General features: G+C 36.6%; 2 protein-coding genes across 2 annotated transcripts in view; both read left to right on the top strand.

Moving 5' to 3' along the window:
• The first annotated feature begins 6,332 nt into the window (after nt 1-6,332).
• Nucleotides 6,333-19,796, top strand: part of LOC109675501 (uncharacterized) — a 56,723-nt gene continuing 43,259 nt past the window's right edge. The window contains exons 1-6 of the mRNA XM_074049043.1: nt 6,333-6,393; nt 6,515-6,676; nt 6,726-7,319; nt 8,524-8,645; nt 9,475-9,605; nt 10,563-12,420. Coding sequence (XP_073905144.1) covers nt 6,333-6,393; nt 6,515-6,676; nt 6,726-7,319; nt 8,524-8,609 — 903 coding nt within the window. The 3' untranslated portion in view covers nt 8,610-8,645; nt 9,475-9,605; nt 10,563-12,420. The remainder of the gene's footprint in view (nt 6,394-6,514; nt 6,677-6,725; nt 7,320-8,523; nt 8,646-9,474; nt 9,606-10,562; nt 12,421-19,796) is intronic.
• LOC141414740 (NBPF family member NBPF3-like) overlaps nt 9,497-19,796 on the top strand; it is a 74,001-nt gene continuing 63,701 nt past the window's right edge. Inside the window, exon 1 of the mRNA XM_074049042.1 lies at nt 9,497-9,594. The gene's annotated coding sequence lies outside the window, so the exon portion shown is untranslated. The remainder of the gene's footprint in view (nt 9,595-19,796) is intronic.

The following is a 19,796-nucleotide window of genomic DNA, read 5'->3' as shown; positions in this document are numbered from 1 at the left end:
TATTGTGTGTCTGCCCCAAAAGAGAGAACTCCTGTCTTATGAACTGCTAGATCCCTAATGGCTAGAACAAGTAGGGCCTCAGTAAATCTCTGTTGACTGAATCAATGAAGCAGATTATCCCAAAGGGAAAAGAAGACATTGCTATGAACATTTGCAGAAAATGTATTTACTCTAATTTGGATTTGCACACCAAGAAATATAGATAGATATGATCATTTACCACATCCTCATGATTGTCCTCCATACCCAGAGGTTTCTCACTTGAGCATACACTCAGGAATCCTGCTGTGCTTTATTTTCATGGCTGAGTCACTGTGATTACAACTTCAGAGATGACAGACAGGATTCTTTCTAGGATCTCTCTGTAGGAGATTTTATATAATACAGTTCAGCCCATGAATATGAATTAAAAAATAAGGATGCCATTATTGCAGGTGCAAGAATCTCTTGTACAACAACAGGAAAAGAGTCAAACTTCTGAAGGAACCGTATGTGGAACAATTATTGCTGCCTCAAGAAAGATATGACCAAGACTCTGTAATGCCCTAACTGCACAGTTTGTAAATTGCCGAGTTAAGTCTGGACTCAACTGTGTTACTCACTTTTAAACTGTGTTAAATTTCTTAGTACCTTATAGACTTGATAGGGTGAGTCCACTTACTGTGACAAAAGGAATACCTTTAAGTTTGTCTTTTACTTTAAGTAGTATTTTTCTCCTCTAATGTGTTTAACAAGAGAGAGTTATAGTTTATTACCAATGTGTGAGATTAAAGAAAAACAGGACTCTGCACTAGATGGGATATCAGGAGTATATTTGGGAGAATTGGTTTAGGTACCCTGATGATATGATCTATGGATCCTCAAGTCCCTTATATAAAATGGTACAGTGTTTGATATAACCTATACTTCTGTATACCTTAAATCATCTCTAGATTATTTATAATACTTAATATAATGTAAGTCCTATGTAAATTGTTGCTACACTGGATTGCTTAGGGACTAATAATAATAAGACTGTACATGCAGTACAGGCACAATGTATTTAAAAGAATATTTTGAACCAAGGTTTGTTGAATCCACAGATATACCTGTAAATATAGAAGGTCAACTGTTCAGGTGGTTTTGAGAACATTGTAGGTGTTGAGGGTTGTTTAAATAAATCATTAGATCATGGAGAAACCAATCTTGGGTCATGAATACACATTCAAAAGTACATTAGAATACTTAATAAACTTAAATTGACAACATTTTTCTGCTAATTTACACAAGTCTAAATATTTGCCTTTTTTTACTAATAATAAATTTTGAAATTAGCACTCATTTAAAGGTGTTACAATCGTGGTAGTAGCTATTAAAGACTGATGTTTAAAAATTAATATTAAAATGATATTCTTCTTCAAAGTATGTTCATTTATACAGTCTTTAAACCCTTCAATATTTCCTTACTCTTTTTTTGAGACAGTGCTAATAACCTCTTCTTTCATTTATTTCTGTGTATAATATTCCCTTCTTAGATTCCTCTAAAAGTTAAGATTTATGCTAACAAGAATTCTCTAGATTTGTTTCCATATTTCATGTTCAATTCTGTAAAGATCTCTTGAGATTTGCAGCATCTCTGTGCCACTGAATTTTGCTGAAGAATTTTTAACAAGTGGTCAAATCCTAAGAGACCCATTAAACTTCACATATGTTCACTGACAAGTAGACATTGGATATCTCATTGATTTTACTAATCTCTTGGGAGCTATGCTCCCTGAAGGCAGCACCTTATTTTAACTGAAAAAGGAAGAGTTGAATGATATGGGAAAGGCATTTCTGAACTATAAGACTAGATCAAAATTTGAGAAAGTCAGTAAGTCAATTCTCTTTGAGGAAAATACTGTATTTTATTTAAAAGTGAAATAATTTTATTTACATTAAGTCTCCTACCCTATGTCAAATAATTAACATTTGGGGAAAGGGATCTTGGCAATGAACTTCTTCTGAATCATGGATAGAGACTAGGATTTCTCTGGAGGCCCTATAATTACTTCTTTGGATCCCCTTTAGTTCCATCTCCCAAAGAAATATGAGAAACGATAGTTAAGTTTTTTTAAAACTTGTCAATTGTCCTCTCTTTTAACTGATCTTGATATTTCTCTGTGCTTTAGTTGTAAATCAAGCATCTTTTCCTTGCAAACCATTATAGTGTGACTTCATAAAAGTTCTTAATAGGGCAATCATTCACTACTTTGCTTTAATTAAAATCCAGCTTTCTCAATAGGGATATTGCTTACTCTGAAAGACACAACTTGTTGTTTTCCCAGAATTTAGAAGTGAGTCGGTATGCTTTTATTTCCACATTGCCTATACCAAATCATTGCCCTGTACTATAAAAACTCCTAAAGCTCTACCTATCCAACCAATTACAGAATTTTCTAAGTACTACCATAATTATTCCAGAACTTTCTCTTCACCCAAGTCCTATTATTGTCATTTGACTTCCCTTTCACACCTATGTAGTTGGTTCATCTAACAACTTAACCTCATAGGTTCTTGATTTCCTCAGCTCTGAGACCTATACTTTTTCTTGAACTCAATCACCTACTGTCTATATCCTACACATTTTTTTTGTCTCAGCCATTTCATATAAAAAATCATGCTTCAATATCTATAACAAAATACCCTCAAATAAAGATTCCTAGGTTGATCTTCAAAAATTTCTCATTCTTTTACATCTACTTTTCTTATTCTCTGATTGCACAGTGATCTAGACGACTTACCTATTTTCTAAATTTATCAGTTGCTCCTGTCTTAAATTTTTATTTCTTTAGATGAAATCACATGATTTCAATACACTATAACATAAGATACAACTACATTCAAGCTAATATCCTTAGCTTCTTTTATCACTCTTTCATGTGGTGCTATTTCACTTCCTGTTCTAACTTCTACTATTGGATTATAATTTTACACCACTTAGGGCCCCAATTATATCACACATACCTTTACTCTCAATAAACCACCTCTTCTACTGTAGGGCAAAAGTAAAAGACCTCAGAAAAAAATGATACAAATAGATTAAACAAACATATTTTTAGCTTCTTAATACCAATGAATTATTATCAGTGCTATGACAAGTGCTTAGAATCTATTGTTATTATTATTATTATATAAGGAGCTTAGATAAAAATCATGGCATGTATTTAATAAAATGTAGAAATTATTTGAAGCATTAAAATCCCTCTCAATTTTACCTCGTAATGAACAACACTCCTTTCTATAAACCTTGGGGTCATTCTCAGGAGAACAATATAAAAATAGATGACACAAAAAGGCTATTCCTACATTCTTAGTTCTTCATTACTCAATTTACATGGGCTTAAGAGTGGAATATTATCTTTATTTTATCAAGTCCAAAAGACCTACATGTGTATTTATGTATACTTTTATATCCACATGGATATTCCTTTGAAAGAAATTCAATTTTAGAAGTAAGCCTTTAAACTGGGAGACACATGATTGTGTGTTCTCAATTTCCTAGTATGACTTTAAGTGCAGAATGAAATCCCCCCAAAAATAAAATAATGAGCAACTTGATATGAGAACCCTGTGCTTTGCAGTTGTCTTTGCAATGACTTCTGCCACTTTTAATAGAATGTTTAATTAAGGCAGTTGTATTAGTTAAGATATAGCTTTGACTGATGTATTAAGTGTCTAAGTTAACAGAAGTTTTCCAAGATGGAATTTTGTTCCTTTCCCACTTCACAGTCCAAGTTGGTATTGTGGTATTCCATAAAGTCAGCAGAGGGTGAGGCTCCTTATTTCCTCTATTACTAGGGTAGTGTCCTCACCTGTATGGTCTCAGGTGTTTTGCTAACACACCCAGCAATCAGTGGAAAGGGAAGCAGTATGGTTTTAAATGATTCCTTAGAAGGTGTCTTCACTTCTGCTTTTATTGGCTGTACTTGGGCACAATAATTGTAAGGAGCCTAAGCAATGTAACTTTTTTTCTGACAGCCAGTTGCCCACCTAAGATCTGGAGATTCTATTACTATGAAGAGATTGAACAGACAATGAGAGACACTTAGCTGTTTTCACATTACCTCTTTAGCCACTCAAACATCCATATTCACCTTTTTTTCTACAAATGCAATACGTTTATGCCTTTCACAGTGATATGTAGTCTCTCCATGAAGTCCAGGTATAGCTCCTCAAAATTAAAGGACAATTTACCAACTTTCTCCCCATTAAATCATGCCATAGGAATAGGACACCTGCAATAAAACAGTTTTGGAGAAGAAAGACTAGAAAAATAGAGATACCGCTAGTTTTTATTAATTACAAAATCCTGGAAATGACCAAACCCTCAAATTTCCTGCCCTAGAAATGGAGTTGAGTTGCTTATTTAGTTAGGATCTATTTTTTGGAGGAACTCTCTCATTTGTTACCTCTGTGTTCAGTTTCTGGACCTGATCCCCTACCTATGCTATATGCGAGTAGGCATAGAGAATGGATCTTTCTGGTGTGTTCAGGGGAAGGGTGCACAGGGTTGTAGCTGTCTCCTGGTAGTGCAAGTTTGGGGCCCAGGGTTTGTTTTAGGAGTATAATTATCACTCTAGTTTTTTAAAGCTGGCAGTATAATTCTTAGAAAATTGCAGTAGACTCCTAACATATTTTCTTTTGTTCAACTTAATAAGCAAATTGACTCCAGCAGAGATCTTATTTAGGTGAGATTAAGCCTGAGAACTCCCTGACTTTTATTCACTGGTCTTTGGGTCAATTTCACAGCAGCATCTTGAGTCCAAGTGTCTTGGTGGGACAGCCACTCTTAGGCTGATGCTGCCACTGAGTTGGACTCATTATTTGGCTGTCATGATTTGGACCACAATTCTCTTTTTCCAGGAATGAAATTTTATATCTGGATACAGTTCTGGTGGCTATGATAGAGTGCAAGTAAGAGTGGCTTAACCAAGATAAAAGATTATTTCCCTGGCACATAGCAAAACAAGTTGGTACCAAAGTTCAGATTTACATGGCTGTCAGTGCTCAGGCTCCTTCTAGTTTTCTTTTGTCTCATTACTGTCTGGAGACCCTTGTGGTCAAACTCTCTGCCACATCTGCATGCTAGCCAGGAGAAAGAGGAATAGGATCAACCTCACACATGCAAAACAGTCACTAAAGTTGGTCACATGGTTATTGAGCAGTTGCAAGGGTAGCTGGGGAACAAATGTATTTCGGGCCTCCAGAATTCAGAAGGGGGTGGCAGCAACTAAAACTCACTACTTTGATATTGAGGCACATGTGATGGCTTTTAGTTTGCATTTATACTTATGAGTTGAGAAAACAAAGAAAATAATTGCTTTTTTATTCTTCTTTATGGAAATACACATTACATTCCCATTATAAACTTGGAACTAAGTTAAAAGTAAATTTCCTTTTTTCCTCCTTCAGTATCCCCTGCTGTCTAGTCCTAGGAGGTTAAAAATACTCAGAAAAACCCCATCTTTACTTCTCTAACATATCCGCAGGATGACTACTGTAGACACGTTAATTTTTTAAATTACAAGACTTTTAAATTTCTGTGTCTATGCAGACATCAAGACTTTACTCTTCTAACAGAATAAGGTTGACAGTGGGGATTGCCCATATTTTCAGATAATCTCAAAAATCCTCTGCCCCGTTCACTCATATGAAAAAGCGAGGCATCACTAATTGACATCATACCTGAGGATCGTTAGGGATTTTTAAAAGTGTGAGATTTGTTGCTCCCACCAAACTACTGCCCGGTGTCACAGAGGGCCGCCTTTAGACTGGGAGGCGAGTTGGGATCACGGTTTGACAAGTTCTATTTTAGGTCGCGCTGTGTGCAGGTGCCAGCCTCTTTCATGACTGTAGAAAAAGCAAAAAACAAGCAACAAACACACAAAAAACATTGCTGTCCATTTGTTTCCTTCTGGGCAATGCAGGATCGTCAGCCCTCCCGGGGCGTCTGTTTCTACTTTGCCAGCCACTTTCCCTTGTGTTGGGGGGGGGGAGGGGGAAGGAGGGGAGTAACAGGCGGACTGAATGCGAGGAAGGGCAAAGAACAGCAGAGAGAAGTCTTCGGCCATTCCCCTACCTTAAGGCACGTGGCAGTAGAGGCAGGTGGCTGCAACAAGGAGGATGGAGGATGAACCTCCTCCCAGTGAGAGGATCTAGAAGACAGGAGGAGGAGGTGGCGGCCGTGAGGAAAAGACACGCACTCAGTGTCCCTCCCCCTAGGGAGAGTCCACCCTTAAGGGGGCAGCCACAAGGAAGCCACCACCCGCCCCGCCTCTGCTAGTGGGCTGTAGGGTCTGGCAGAGGTCCCCATGCACCTGCTCACCTGTCAATCCGCTCAGGGTGGCCTTGGGGGAGGGCCAGAGGTGCGGGGTGGGTAGGGGAAGAGAAGGTGGGCAGGGCAAAGAGAAGCGGAGAAGCCAGGACTCCGCCCCGCACGCTCTGCGCAGGCGCAATGGCCGCTGCCGCAGGAGGGGGTGGCTCCACGGCTGAGTGAGCGACGGCGTCGGGGCTTCGCAAGGCTGTGGAGCTCAGAGCAGCATCGGCGGCAGCCTGCGTTTCCGCACGGGCCAGCGCCGTGGCCAGCTGCTCCTCCCTAGGGCTTTTCAGCTCCGGGGCAGCATCTCTGCCGGGCGGACAGACCTGGAGGTGGAGAGCAAGAGAGAGAAGAGACGGAAGAGAGAGGAGGCAGCGGCTCAGCTGAGCGGACACCGCCTCCCCTCAGGAAGAAGGCTGCGAATTCCCCGCCGCCGCCTCTGCCACCAACACCAGCGCCGCCGCCAACGCCACCGCCGCCACTGCTGCCGCCGACCTCACCGCCGCCACTGCCGCCGCCGCCTCCACCACCAGCGAGCCTGGGCCGGGCAGGGCGCCGAGCGGGCCGTCTGAGGCGCAGGCCGGAGCGGGCCCGGCACCGCAGCGCTGGTGGAGGCCGGGTCTCCGAGGCGACGGCCGAGGCAGGTACAACCGTACCGGAGGAGGCGGCGCCGCCGCTCGTCCCTTGTCCTCAGGAGGGGGCCAATGGCGAGCGACAAGCCGGTCCCGCCCGGGACTCGAGCCTCAGCCCGTGGAGCCCATCGCCGTCTGGGCCGGCAGCGGAGGCGGTGGCGATGGCGGCGGCAGCGGGATGGCGGGGCTGATGGGGCGTCCGGCTCCGGCTCCGGCTCCGGTTCCGCTCTCCGCGGGGACGAGTTACCTTTGGGTGCCGATCCGCACCATCCGGATGAAATTCGCAGTTTGGACTCCTGCAGGTCGGACAGATCAGCAGCAGGGACATCGTGGAGACGGTGCTCAACCTGGTAAGGGAAAAGGCGTCCCCAGTGTCCCCCACCCCATCCTTGGTCCCCAGCGCCCCCTGCACCCGGGGTCACCTGGGGTCAGCCACGCCGCGCGTCCCCGGGAGCACGGCTCGCCCCGCGGGTGCTGCCCAGCGGGTGACCTGCCCGCGCTGCAAAGCCAGGCCACCGTGCGTCCTCTGCTTGGTCCTCTCCTGCACCTGAGCAGTGCCCAGCTCCACAGCGCTGCTCATCCCTTCTCCTCCTCCTTGGCTTGTAGAACCTGAAGAAGTTTAATCTTTATACTGTACGCAGAGGATTGGGGATTTTTGGCGGTATTGGGATTTGAACTTAGGGCCTGTGCTTGCTAGGCAGGTCCTCTACACTTGAGCTACACCCCAGCACTGCAGAGGATTTCTGTTACGTAAGCTACTTGTTCAATTTTGGAAAGGTAATTATTAACGATAAACGAAGGATGAGTTTGGAGAAAGGTCAATCATACAATCATACTGGGAATCTTAAGTGAAGGATTTTAGATTTGTTCTAGGAAGATAAATCAAGCAAGTCAAGTAATCGATCATTTTTCTCATACCTTAGAATGGCTAGATTTCATTTTACTATTAATACGAGTTAAGTCCTGTATTATTACTTTTCTACCTGTAAATGGATCTCAGTACTTTTTTTTAGTCATAAATTTCAATGGTTAAGCTTCTGAAGAACAAATCCCATGCTTTCCCCTCCTTGTTTCAGTGATGTGAGCATAAGGAATGTTGTCAATTACGTTTGTATTCCAATACTGATTCCATTATCATTCTCTGGCATAGTTCTGGGCTGCAAAGATTCAACCTCATTTAATGAAATATTTGTGAAAACTAGCATAAAACATAGAAAATTGAAATTCTGAGGCATATGTGTAAGGGACTGTGTGTTAGTGAGGTTAGAGGGGAATTTTTTTTCTTTCTTTTCTGTCTGCCCCTAGAGGGGAAGTTAGAACAGTCTACAACCCACTGTAATGTAGATACGAAATTTAATTCACTATTTGAAAATATAATACTGGTATAGACAACAAACAGTATGTATTAGATTATTTAAGTAACATAATTGTTTCTGTTTTTTATAGCTGTTCATGATTTTCTGATGTTTTTTTAAATCTGTGAAGGCCGGGTTTCTCCTTAGTGACTCAATATTTTCTTTAGCTGATACTTTACCTTTTCTCATTGCCTTGTAGGCAATTTCATTGCCTCCTTTTGCAAAGTGTCCTTATCACAATGGCTTCACCCTGAACACTTGGCTTCCTGTGGATCCATTAAATAACATTAATGTTGATAAGGATAAGCCTAATCTTTATTGGTGAGTAATATGCTTTACTTTAGGATTTTTTTCCTTTAAGTAATTAAAATTTGAACTTATATAATATAGTATTAAGTCTATTTTAGATAGAGTATATGTATGTTAAAACTAAGCATTCAGATAAATAAATTTTATTTACTTATCATTTTACTATTATGTCTAGGTGACTTTTTTTAACTTACTTTTCCTCACAGTTTAAGACTCAGTGGTTCAGACCTTCCTGCCCATCAGTTGTGAGGGTGCTTCATGTTGCTGGTGCCTCATCCAGGAGAGGGAAAAAAAAAGCCAGATTCTATATAGATTTTATTTGCTTTGACTTTTTACTTATTTTATTTATGAACATAATTGCTACATGATTAAAAAAAACCATGTATGCTATCATAATTAAATGAGTCCCTTTTCTTATTTTGATTAAAATATACTCTTTGTTAATCAGCTATATTATTAATCAAAATTGGCTTTTTTTAAATTTGTAAGCTATTTTCTAATGTATATGTGACTTAGAGAGCAAGTTGTTTTGTTTCCTAATTGTAGATGGTCCTTAAAGGTAGATGAAATCTACTTGGTAGACTTTGTTGACTGTTAGTTCTTATGTATCCTGATATTTTAAACTGAAATATTAAAAGCTGCAGTAGTCCTTTATTTCCTAGCTTGAATTCCTTGTGTTTTAGTTACTATAGCTCTCTTATGTTTTAGTTTTTATTTGATCCATGTTAAACTTCTACTTTTCAAGGAATTAAGTTTTATTTTTATATGAAATAATATTTAATGGACATTAGGTATATTTTTCCTTTTATCTGATTACTATATCATTGCACATTCATTACAGTTTTGTACTAGCAAAGAAGTTGGCTATTTTGCACAGTTTGTTGGCTCAATAGTTACATCAGCAAAGTCCAAAGGAAAAGGTTTTCAGCACTGTGGGAAATATGATCTTCAACCATGCAAGGTAGGTAAAAAGTAAGTATTCAGTCAGTTGAGTCTTATAAAGTCACTGTTTTCTTTGTCATGAGACTTACCCACTGTGATTTCTATAATAGTCTCTTTATCTGGTTTTCCTGATTATTAATGCTGTTCTCATATTCTTGTCTGAATTCCCTTTGTACTTTTATGTTTGACCTTTGTCATTTATAAGGTCAGTCTTTTGAATCCTTGTATTGTATTGACAAGAAAGAACCCTTGTCTCAGATTCTTTCATTCTCTCTCAGTTTGGTTGGTTCTGTGGCATTCTTTGAGGAAATAGTTACTGAATATATGTTGAGTACCAGACACTCTTGTAACACTTGGGATATGACAGTGAACAAAGCAGAAAACATCTCTGCTTTCATAGCATTTACATTTTATTAGGGATTTTTACTCAATTTCATGAAAGTCTTCTATTCTCATTCTTATATTCTTAGCTACTAAGAGATGTGGTCATATGGAGGTTTTTTTGTTCCCTGAACCTCAGAATATATAACACTGAAATACTGTCTCCAGTCCCATAGCCACCAGTGTTCTGAAGTCTTCTGATTAAGAGCGCTACCATCTTCATAATAGTTGGGACTTACATTAGCTGGACTCTTTACTCTGTTTAATCATTGTAATAGTTCAGTTTTTGAGTCCCACATATTGTTTTGCAGAAATATGTCTATCTCCTTTAAATATTCCCTTACTTACTGATTTAATTATTCATATTGCTGTCTCTTTGTCTTGGATGAATTATCTCTTCTTCTATACTAATATTGGACTTACCTTTCTGATGATATTCTACCACTCAGACTACAGATTTACTTATCACTAGCTACAGAATAAATTGAAAGTAGTAATCAAGCAGTTTATGACTTGTATGTTCTGTTTTTATTTTTTACCTTTTCCTTTTTCAGTTTGCATAAAATGCCTACCATGAATGTTTGTACTTGTTTCTCTCCTCCACAGCTGTTGGTGTTCAAATCCCATCACATTGGTATGTCTTCTTTTATATAACAGTATTTCCATGGAATCCTTCCTTGATTTATAATGTTATCATATGTAATTAATCCTTGCAGAGCATTTATTTTAGTATTTCTAATGGCAGTTATTTCACTTAACCCTTCATTATTCATGCATGTGGAAATTACTTAGGACTGCTGGACTAAAATCTGTGTTGGATTCATCTTTGTTTCTGTCAAATATGTGGCAGAAAGCATTGAACTTGTTAGACTGTCAAAAGGATATATTAGATAAATGTATAAAATATGACTTTAACAACAAAAATCCCCTTGCTTCCTAAAGGAGTAAGTAACATATATTTGGAACAGTTATTTCTCAGTAGCATGAGATTGATAGGGTGTTACATGTTAATAAAGTGAAGGAAGGAGGCCTGGGCTTTACTGTGGGCAGTGCTTTTTTTGCTAGGGAATGATACTAAGAACCTTTTCCACATAGCAAAAAGAAGAAAAGTAGTCAGGGCAATAAAGACCAAATGGCTGAGGTTGTAGCCTTTTTTTTTTCTTGGTACGATAATGTATATTGCAAAAATAAATTAATTTTTGGTATTATAATAGAAAATTAGAGTATTACCTATGAATATTAAAAGAGATTTTATGCTTTTTGAGAAATATTAAAGGGGATTTTATGCTTTTGTATAGTTTTGATGGTGAATACAGTTACTTAGAATGTCAAGAGCTAATCCTTTTTTATCTTCATTTTGATCCTAGTTTTGATAGTGTATATTATTTATTGATAATATAACTTTAATATTGCATAATTTGTAAATTTGATGCATATTATGAAGAAATTTTAGTGTCTTTCATAATTTTGTACCTATTAAAATAATAAAAAAGTGTTTTAGGAATTATATATTCAAAGATCTTCTTAAAGGTAAACTTTTAATGTGAAATATATGTCTTACTTTGTAGTTTCAAACTTGTAATGTTCTTTGAACAAATGTTACTTTTATTACAATTTTTATCACAGTTCTGCTTTCTCATGCTTTCTTTCCCTCCACTATTTACTCCTCCTTTCTTTGCCTCTTTCTTCTCCTCCTGTCCATTTTTCCATCTTATTTCTTCCTCTTTTCTTCTCCTTCTGTCCCATTTTCTTACTCTTCTCCATCATCCTTTACTTAATAAAACTATTAGACCAGCCTCTCTCTCTCTCTCTCTCTCTCTCTCTCTCTCTCTCTCTCTCATACACACACACACACACACACACACAGACACCCATACCTACCCACCCCTCCCCATTCCCCTCAGATTTCTACCTCTTTCTGATGTGGAATTATGAATAATTAGCTCTTTTGTAGAAGTTAAAATTAAAATTGGGAGAGATTAATCTAATTCTAGTAGTTCTGAATCCTGTTTCCTGAGATTGAAGGTTTTGCCAATTTCTGCTTCTTCTGTAATCCTGGCTTTAAGGAGACAAATGTTACTCTACTGTTAATGTTTTGTCCCATGAAATATGTCCTTATTTAATAACCAGTTAAGGATACTTCATAATACTTTTACTTAATGTTTTTTATTTTGGTGGAGGAGAGGTTGAAACATAGTTGAAAAAGTGCTATAAAGCTGCTGTAAAGCTAAATGATAAAAAGAAAAGCACAAAGAAATGTGCAACTATATTAACTATATATATGTGTATATATATATATATAATATATATGATATATTTCATTCACCATCAGCTGGGGTTTCTGGAGAAATGTTTCTGCCTGTTCACCAGACTGCATCTTTGTGTCAGAGTAACCAACCACTTGAAAAGCCAAACAAGAATAGAAGTATAGGAGTTTGTCTTCCCTTCTGGTCCTCCTTCTAAGGTTCAAACTTTGTTCTTATATATATGATAGTGTGATTGTCAACCTTTACCAGAGCAGTTTACCCTCTTCCCACAGACATATTGTCTTATCCTTGTGACAATAAAATAACCATCATAGAGATGATGATCCAATGTGGTGGGAGGGGTGTCTTTCTTTTACTTTTTTGTTTGATTTATTTTATGATATCCTTTGTATGCATTGTCACATAGTGAAAAATTATTTTCCTTGGAATTCTAAAATATTTTAGAAAATTTACATGATGGTAGCAAAAACTTCATATTTAAGGAGTAGTAACATTTTTTCTATTAAAGAATGTCAATTTAATAATCAGTCATTAATACATTCTCAGAAAATTGTTTAAAAAAATTGATTCTGAATAAATATATTTGTTCATTAGAATAGTGTTTTTTTCATGTGGGGGAAGGACAGTTCAGATCTTAATTATTAGCATGAAAATCTGACTGCCTGTTTGCCAGGAGTTGATTTGTTATAATTGAGGTGAGATGCAAATAGAGTTTGCTAAATGTGCAAAAATTATTTAGAGTTTTAGTGGAGCTCATTATAAATACAGATTCTTGGAATTATTTTCATGTTAGGAATATGTATTCTTAACAAATATTATGGATAAATTGATCTCATTTGTAAAGTTTAAGAAAGTTGCCTAAAGTACATAAAAATTAGAATTTACAAACCAAATGAGATTGTTGTTAACCAAGAAGAGCAGTTTAAACCAGATATTCTCATTCATTTTGTACTTTTACTCTTTTCTTATGAAAAACACATTCCCATTGGTAAGAGCTCTCTTTAAATACAACAATTTTAAGAAGTCTTGATAGGGACAGGATGTAGGGAATGACTCAGGTTCAAAAAAAGCTTTCAGAAAAGATTCTCATAAACTTTGAAAATCATAATTATTTGATTTTACTGTTTTTCAGTATTCAAGACAAAATTCACTTAATTCAAAATTCATTCATTCCTTTAATTTTCTAGGACATGCCCTAGTTAAATTGGTACTGTCTTCCAAGTAGGAATAATTAACTACAATAAAGTGGTTAGACATTTTGAAAACAAATGAATCTGTACAGTAAAACTTTTGCTTTCCCAGCTGCACCCACTTACTGGCTCATGAAAATGAATGTACACAATGAATACATAACCTAGTTTGTAGAAAGTGTTCAATACATGTTTGCTACTATTGATATTTGTGTATCATGTTGTATTTTTATTGTCTTCAATTTACTTATTTTAAAGTTGCAATATGTACCTCAGGAATTCTTAATTTCAATATTTTTTCTAATATCTGGCTGGTTGTGTATAACATCAAGTTTTGGACCTCAAATGTAGACTTTAGGACATCTATTTATTGTTAGTATGTACACTTAGTCTTCTGATTTATTCTTATTTTTTTAATCAAAATGTCTTACCAAAAGTTGGAGTCTTTTGAAACATTGAAAAACTCACTTGTGCCTCTTCTCTGTAGCATACATTTTGATGTTCCAAGATAAGAGAACAGAAAAATAAATTTTCATATAAATAAATACTGTGACCTTCACTGAGATTAATTCCTTCATCAATCTATGCATTCATTTATTCACTCCTTTTATCTTAAAAGTAGTTGTAACCTAAATGACTATTTTGTGTTTTTTGGTCCTCTTTTATTAGCTATCATAGCTTAATCCTAGCAGCTCATTTAAGTGAAAAATTGTAGACCATCATAGACTCCCCTTTTCTATAGGAAGGTTTCCAGTCAGTTCCATTAGGTTCTCCTCCACCCTCACTTAACCTACCAGTGTCTTTGTGCTGGCTGTTATGGCTTCTTTCTTGAAGCTTTGCAGTAGATTTTATGTTTTTCCTTATCTGTATTTGACTAATATAGCACTTCAACATTGCCACTAATTCTACACTATGATGATGATCATTTCACTTTTCTGCTCAAAATTCTTTAGTGATATCACATTATGCAAAAGACACAGGTCATATTCCTAAATGTGTCCTAAAAGCCTGTTTACAATCTGATATTTACCTTTGTTTCCTGGAACATCTAAACACCGAGATGAATTTCATCAAGTCTTTGCTGAACCTTAAGATTCCTCTGTCTGGAATGTTTGTTTCACCTTTGTTTATTCAACAATTCCCTTTAATCCTGCAAGATTAGTATCATTTCATTTTATTCATAGTGAATTCTTCTATAATATTTTACCTATGCTATTTGACTTTCCCTGTTACCATATTTTAGTCACTACATCTTTTGTTCCCTGTTGTATCCAAAGATAATCTCCATTGCTTCCATGTTTGTTTCTCCACTGAAACCTTCTTGAGGATGTACATGTTGTCTTTCTTTTTGTACCTATACATAAACCATGTATGTGAGAGGGGAGTAGGGGGTAGAAACTTGATGTGAAATAAGCTCTCAGTAAATATTTTGAATGAAGCAATGAATGAAGGTCAATGTTAATTTTAGCAGAGACAAATCTCATGAGGATATAGTTGATAAAAAGTAATTGGAAATTTATTTAAATGATGATTTATTTATAGGTGCTTAATATGTTTTAGAAACTGTTCTCCATAGTTTTTATATGGTAGGCATTATTCCCCCATTTGCAGAGATGGTAATAGATTTAAAGATGCTATATAATTTGCCAAAAGTCATAGAAGTAGTTAACCTAGGAATCCAGTTGTCTGTGTGAATTTAAAATTCATCATGCATAGTACAATAAACTTTCTGTAGTAGTAAGAACCTAGTAAATATGTTTGAATGAGCACTTTTTTTGTATTAGGTACATCAGCTAATATAAGAATATGTCTAATATTGTATCATAACACTGCCTTTGGGCAGGAAATTTTTTCCTATACATAGGCATTTTTTATGCATCTTCTACTTAGAAATTAAAAGATTTTTACTCTAAAATATAAAGATTGTGTGTTCTGAATTACCTTGATAGCATTCTTGTTCAATTTTTTTTAAACTCGAAGATGATATAGGTAAATGTTGATTCTTACATATGTAGAAGTCTATGAGAATGTTGCCAATTTATTTGAAGCTAAGTTTTTATGGTTTCTTCTTGATAAATTTGTAATATTTAGACAGTTGTGAAGTTACAACTTTAGATATTTTCCTCTTCTGATTTTAATCAGAACCAACATGTCTGTCATTTTCTGATCAGTAAATGAAAGAATGAGAACTTTACAAAGGAGATGTGTTTCAGGCATTTTAATAGTTAAATCTTACTTTTTAATGCTTGAAGACCACCGTTGTTTTTTATTGCTGTCTTCTCTGAGCTGTTCAGTGCATTATTACTATTTTCTAAATAGAAATGAATGTGACACATTTAAAAAAACTTTCAGATATCTTGAAATAACTAATATTTTAGAAATATGCCCATGATTTGTAGGCTTTGGTTTTTAATAATACCCCAGATTTCTTAGATGTTCCATGCATAGTTTTTCATTTTTTCCCTTTGTATGACTGTTGTCATACATGTAACTTGTCACTGAGCCCTGATATTTGATCCACTCCCTTGATTTTTATTTTAGTTTATTTATTGTGCTTTTCTTTGCCTTAGTTTCAGTTTGAGTCTTTTTCAGGATTTCTACATCTTTCCTCTTTCATATCCTGTACTATTTTCTTAATTTCTTTGGTCAATTTAGTTATATATTTGAGTTCTTTCAAGCTCTTTATTTTTATCATCTTTAAATTTATTCAGCATTTTTTGCATGTCCTCTTTGACTTTGCTGATTATTCTTATAATCATTCTTTTACATTCTTTGTCTGGAGTTTTCTTCCTTTTCACTGTCCTTCATGTCTGTTACTGTAGGGTTGTTAGCCTTTGGAGATGTCATATTGCCTTGATTTTTTTCATATCCCTTGTGTGTCTGCATTGAGGTTTACGTGTGTAAGGTCAAATTCTTTCTTTGGAAGTTTTAATTATAAGTGGCCTTTCAGTTGAAGCATTCTTAGTGTTCAGGCAGGACAATGTAGTGGTAGTGTTGCAGTATAGTTTCTCACCACCGGACTGTGGAATAGCTCTGAAAGAAAACTTTTGTCCACATGACCAATACACCTGTCCTGGTCCCAGCACCACTCAGATAGAGTCTCTTGTGTATAGGTTGGTGTTATATGTGGGTTGAGGGCAGGGCTTGTAAAGGGCTAGTTGTCCACTTCCATGCTGTTTCCACCTTAGAAGCTTCTCTTCTTTCTATATTGGCAGCCACTTCTGGCCACATGGAGATTTTCATTCTATGGGCTAGGAAAGTTCCCACTTGCTACTCTAGTCATTCCCAATTGTGTCCTATGGGTAAACACATGTGTAAACCCTAGTGTTCCTGTATTGAGGGGAACAAATAGCACACTGAACATTGCACTGGTGGTGGAGAACTGAGGGACTCAGGTGCTCTGTCTGTAGGTCTTAGTTCTTTCAGAGCCCACCCATCAGCTTGACACTCTTGTGGAGGGCTTGGCTTCCCCTCCTTCCAGGAGGTAAGGGACTGGAGCTGCAAATTGTTTCTTAATTTGCCCTATTACCTTTCTGTTTCACTGTATTTTTCACCATCCTGATCCTCTTTATATTTCTCAGTACTCTTTCTTTCTTTTGCTCTTCTGAATGTTGTCTCTCCTTTGTTTCCAAGGACTCTTCTCATTCATGCAACCTGATAGCGAAAACTTCTGCTCCTCTGCCATCTTTCAGAGCTCTATGAGTTAATTTTTAATGTGCAGCACACTAGACTAGGGAAATATGTATGGATTTTATTTAAATCAAATTGGGAATTGTGACATTATGAAATATTTGGAGGTGTAAGAGAATTATAAATTATAAGTCATTAAAGTGTTTGTAAATTTTAATAAGTACTTGTCTTGGGTTGCAATGCTGTTGTTACTTTCCTTTTGTTAGGTTTGAGTTCTGATTCTGCCATGTGTTGACACTGGATGGAAATCATTTTATACTTCATATTTTATTTTAATGTGCAGGCAGCTTTCCTTTTTTAGATATTTACTTTGTCCATATAAAATATTTGAAGTAGTTTTTTTCCAAGCACAAAAAGAACATACTAAGTAAAAAATAGATAATAGTATGAGAAATAACAATATAAATGAAGGTAAAAAGTCAAGAAATAGAGATATGGGAAGTAAACATCCAATATTATTACTATCCTTAAATTTCAGATGTGATGGGAGCTTCCTACATCCCATCCCTTGTTTCAAATCATAGGTAACACATATTCAGTTGCAAAGAGGAACAAAATAAGTACAGTTAACTAGTTGGGATAAGGCAAACTAAAAATGAATGTGAAGCTTTTACTGTTTCATCCAATCACTCTTTTAGTAAGTATTATTACTGTCTATTATTCAAGTTGGACACTTGTCATACATGTAGGGATGCAACACTGAACAAAATGGACAAACATTCTTCTATTTATTAGGGGTGACTGTAAATCAGAGTCTGTACTACCATGGGAGAAGACATATAAGAAACAAAAGGATAAAGAATAGCATAGGAGGTAAAGTTGATGCTAGTCAAGTTGGGTATCTGGGGAAGAGTTTTCAAGGTAAATGGGAGAGGAAAGGCACAGGGTGTTATTTGCAGCTTGCTTGGTAGATTGAATAACACAGAGACTGTGTTTTCCTGTGATTTAGATAAAAGAAACAATGTGGAGAGTACTATGAGATTAATTCAGAGAGTAACTGATGACTTGTAGTGACTTTGATTTTTACTCCTGAATTAGAGGGAAAGTCATTGCATAGTCTGGAGTGCCCTGGCCTGATATCAAAAGGATCACTCTGGCTGCTATGTTAAATAGGTGACAAAGTTGGCAAGTTAGAGGTTATTGCAACCGTTTTGGTGAAACATGATTATAGTCTAGCCATTGATGATAATAGTGGAAAGTGTTGTGACTTAATTGGAGTTTTGATAAATTATGTCTATATAAACCAAGATCCGCATCTGGGAACATTTTGCAGGTAGGATATTCTATCACTGGCAATATGGGATAAGGGATCAAGAGAGCATTTAGAGGACTAAGACTTGTATCTTCTGTATTATAAAGCACTTGTTCTTTTGACATGTTCAAAGAATTTGTTTTCATATCCCTTAAATCCAGAATCTTTCTAGATATGTCTTGGTGTTGGTCATTCTGGCTTAATTTCTCAGATATGTTGTGTGCACTTTTGTAGTAGTTTTGCAACTTTTTATATTTCAGGAAAGTGGGTTTTTTACACTGTTTAGTATTTTATTTTTTTGCTTTGATTTTCTTTAGAGACTTGACTATACATGTCTGATCTACTTGTCTTCTTTTTTCCTATTTGTTACTTTTTCTTAAATCTTTATCTCCATTTCTCTGTCAAACCCTACTCTAGATCCAGTTCTGTCATCTGCCACTTCCATGGGAAGATGCCCTCCTTATCCTAATGGGGCTTTGAGTCTCAGTTTAGAGAAGGTCTCTGTTGTGGGAACCCTCCTTAACTTTCATGTATTTGGAAACTTTATTCCAGATAACAACCCACTTCCCTAGTTCTTGTCCTTTCAGATGGATGTATTATCACTTAGAATTCTGATTTTCTGAACTGGGTAGCTTTCCCTTATAAGGATGCCAGATTCTTCTTACTGTGCTTATGCTGTGACATATTGTAGGAAGCTGCCTTGTTTTCTGTCCCTTTTCCTAATGCTGGTGTGATTATCTTCAACTTCCTTTTCATCTTTGGCTTGTCAGGCAAAGGAGCTCTCTTACGTGGATACCTTTTGCTTGGGCTCTGTCTCTTCTTTGTAGAGATCCCATTTTCCTGACTTTTAGACCATGTTGGAATCCCTATGTGGATATAGTTTTCAGTTAGCTCAGGGATTTGCCATTCCTACTGGCCTCTGCAACTTCTCCCCAGTACTGTTAGTGTGGGCTTCTACCTTGCTTAGTCCTGTCAGGTAGCTTTGTGAATTGTTATAAAGGGACTAGGGATAGGAAGAGAAAGAAGGCTTCATTTACTTGTTAACAAATTAATAGCTTTATTGATATGTAACCTACTCACATACAATTGATGTGTTTAAAGTGTATGAAAATAAAAATAGCTGGATTTTTATAGAGCATGCTGAATCTATAGATCACTGAACAATGTGAAGTCTTCCAGTCCACGTGTATTGAATGCCATCACTGGGATTTTGTAATTTTGTTTTGTAGTTTTTTATTATAATTTCTAGGCTTTTGTTAAATTTGTTTCTTAGTACTTTATTACTTTTGTTGCTGATGTAAATATAATATTTATTATCATATACTAAAATATTATGCAAGGGATTTCATTGTGATATTTCCATTCATGCAAGTATTGACTTAGATCATATTCACCCCCTCTATTACTCTTTCATATCTTGCTTTTGAAATTTCCTAAAAAT

This window comes from Castor canadensis, chromosome 12 (assembly GCF_047511655.1).
Source record: "Castor canadensis chromosome 12, mCasCan1.hap1v2, whole genome shotgun sequence".
NCBI lineage: Eukaryota > Metazoa > Chordata > Mammalia > Rodentia > Castoridae > Castor > Castor canadensis.
The sequence above is the reverse complement of the archived record's forward strand: the minus strand, read 5'-3'. Positions and strand labels throughout refer to the sequence as shown.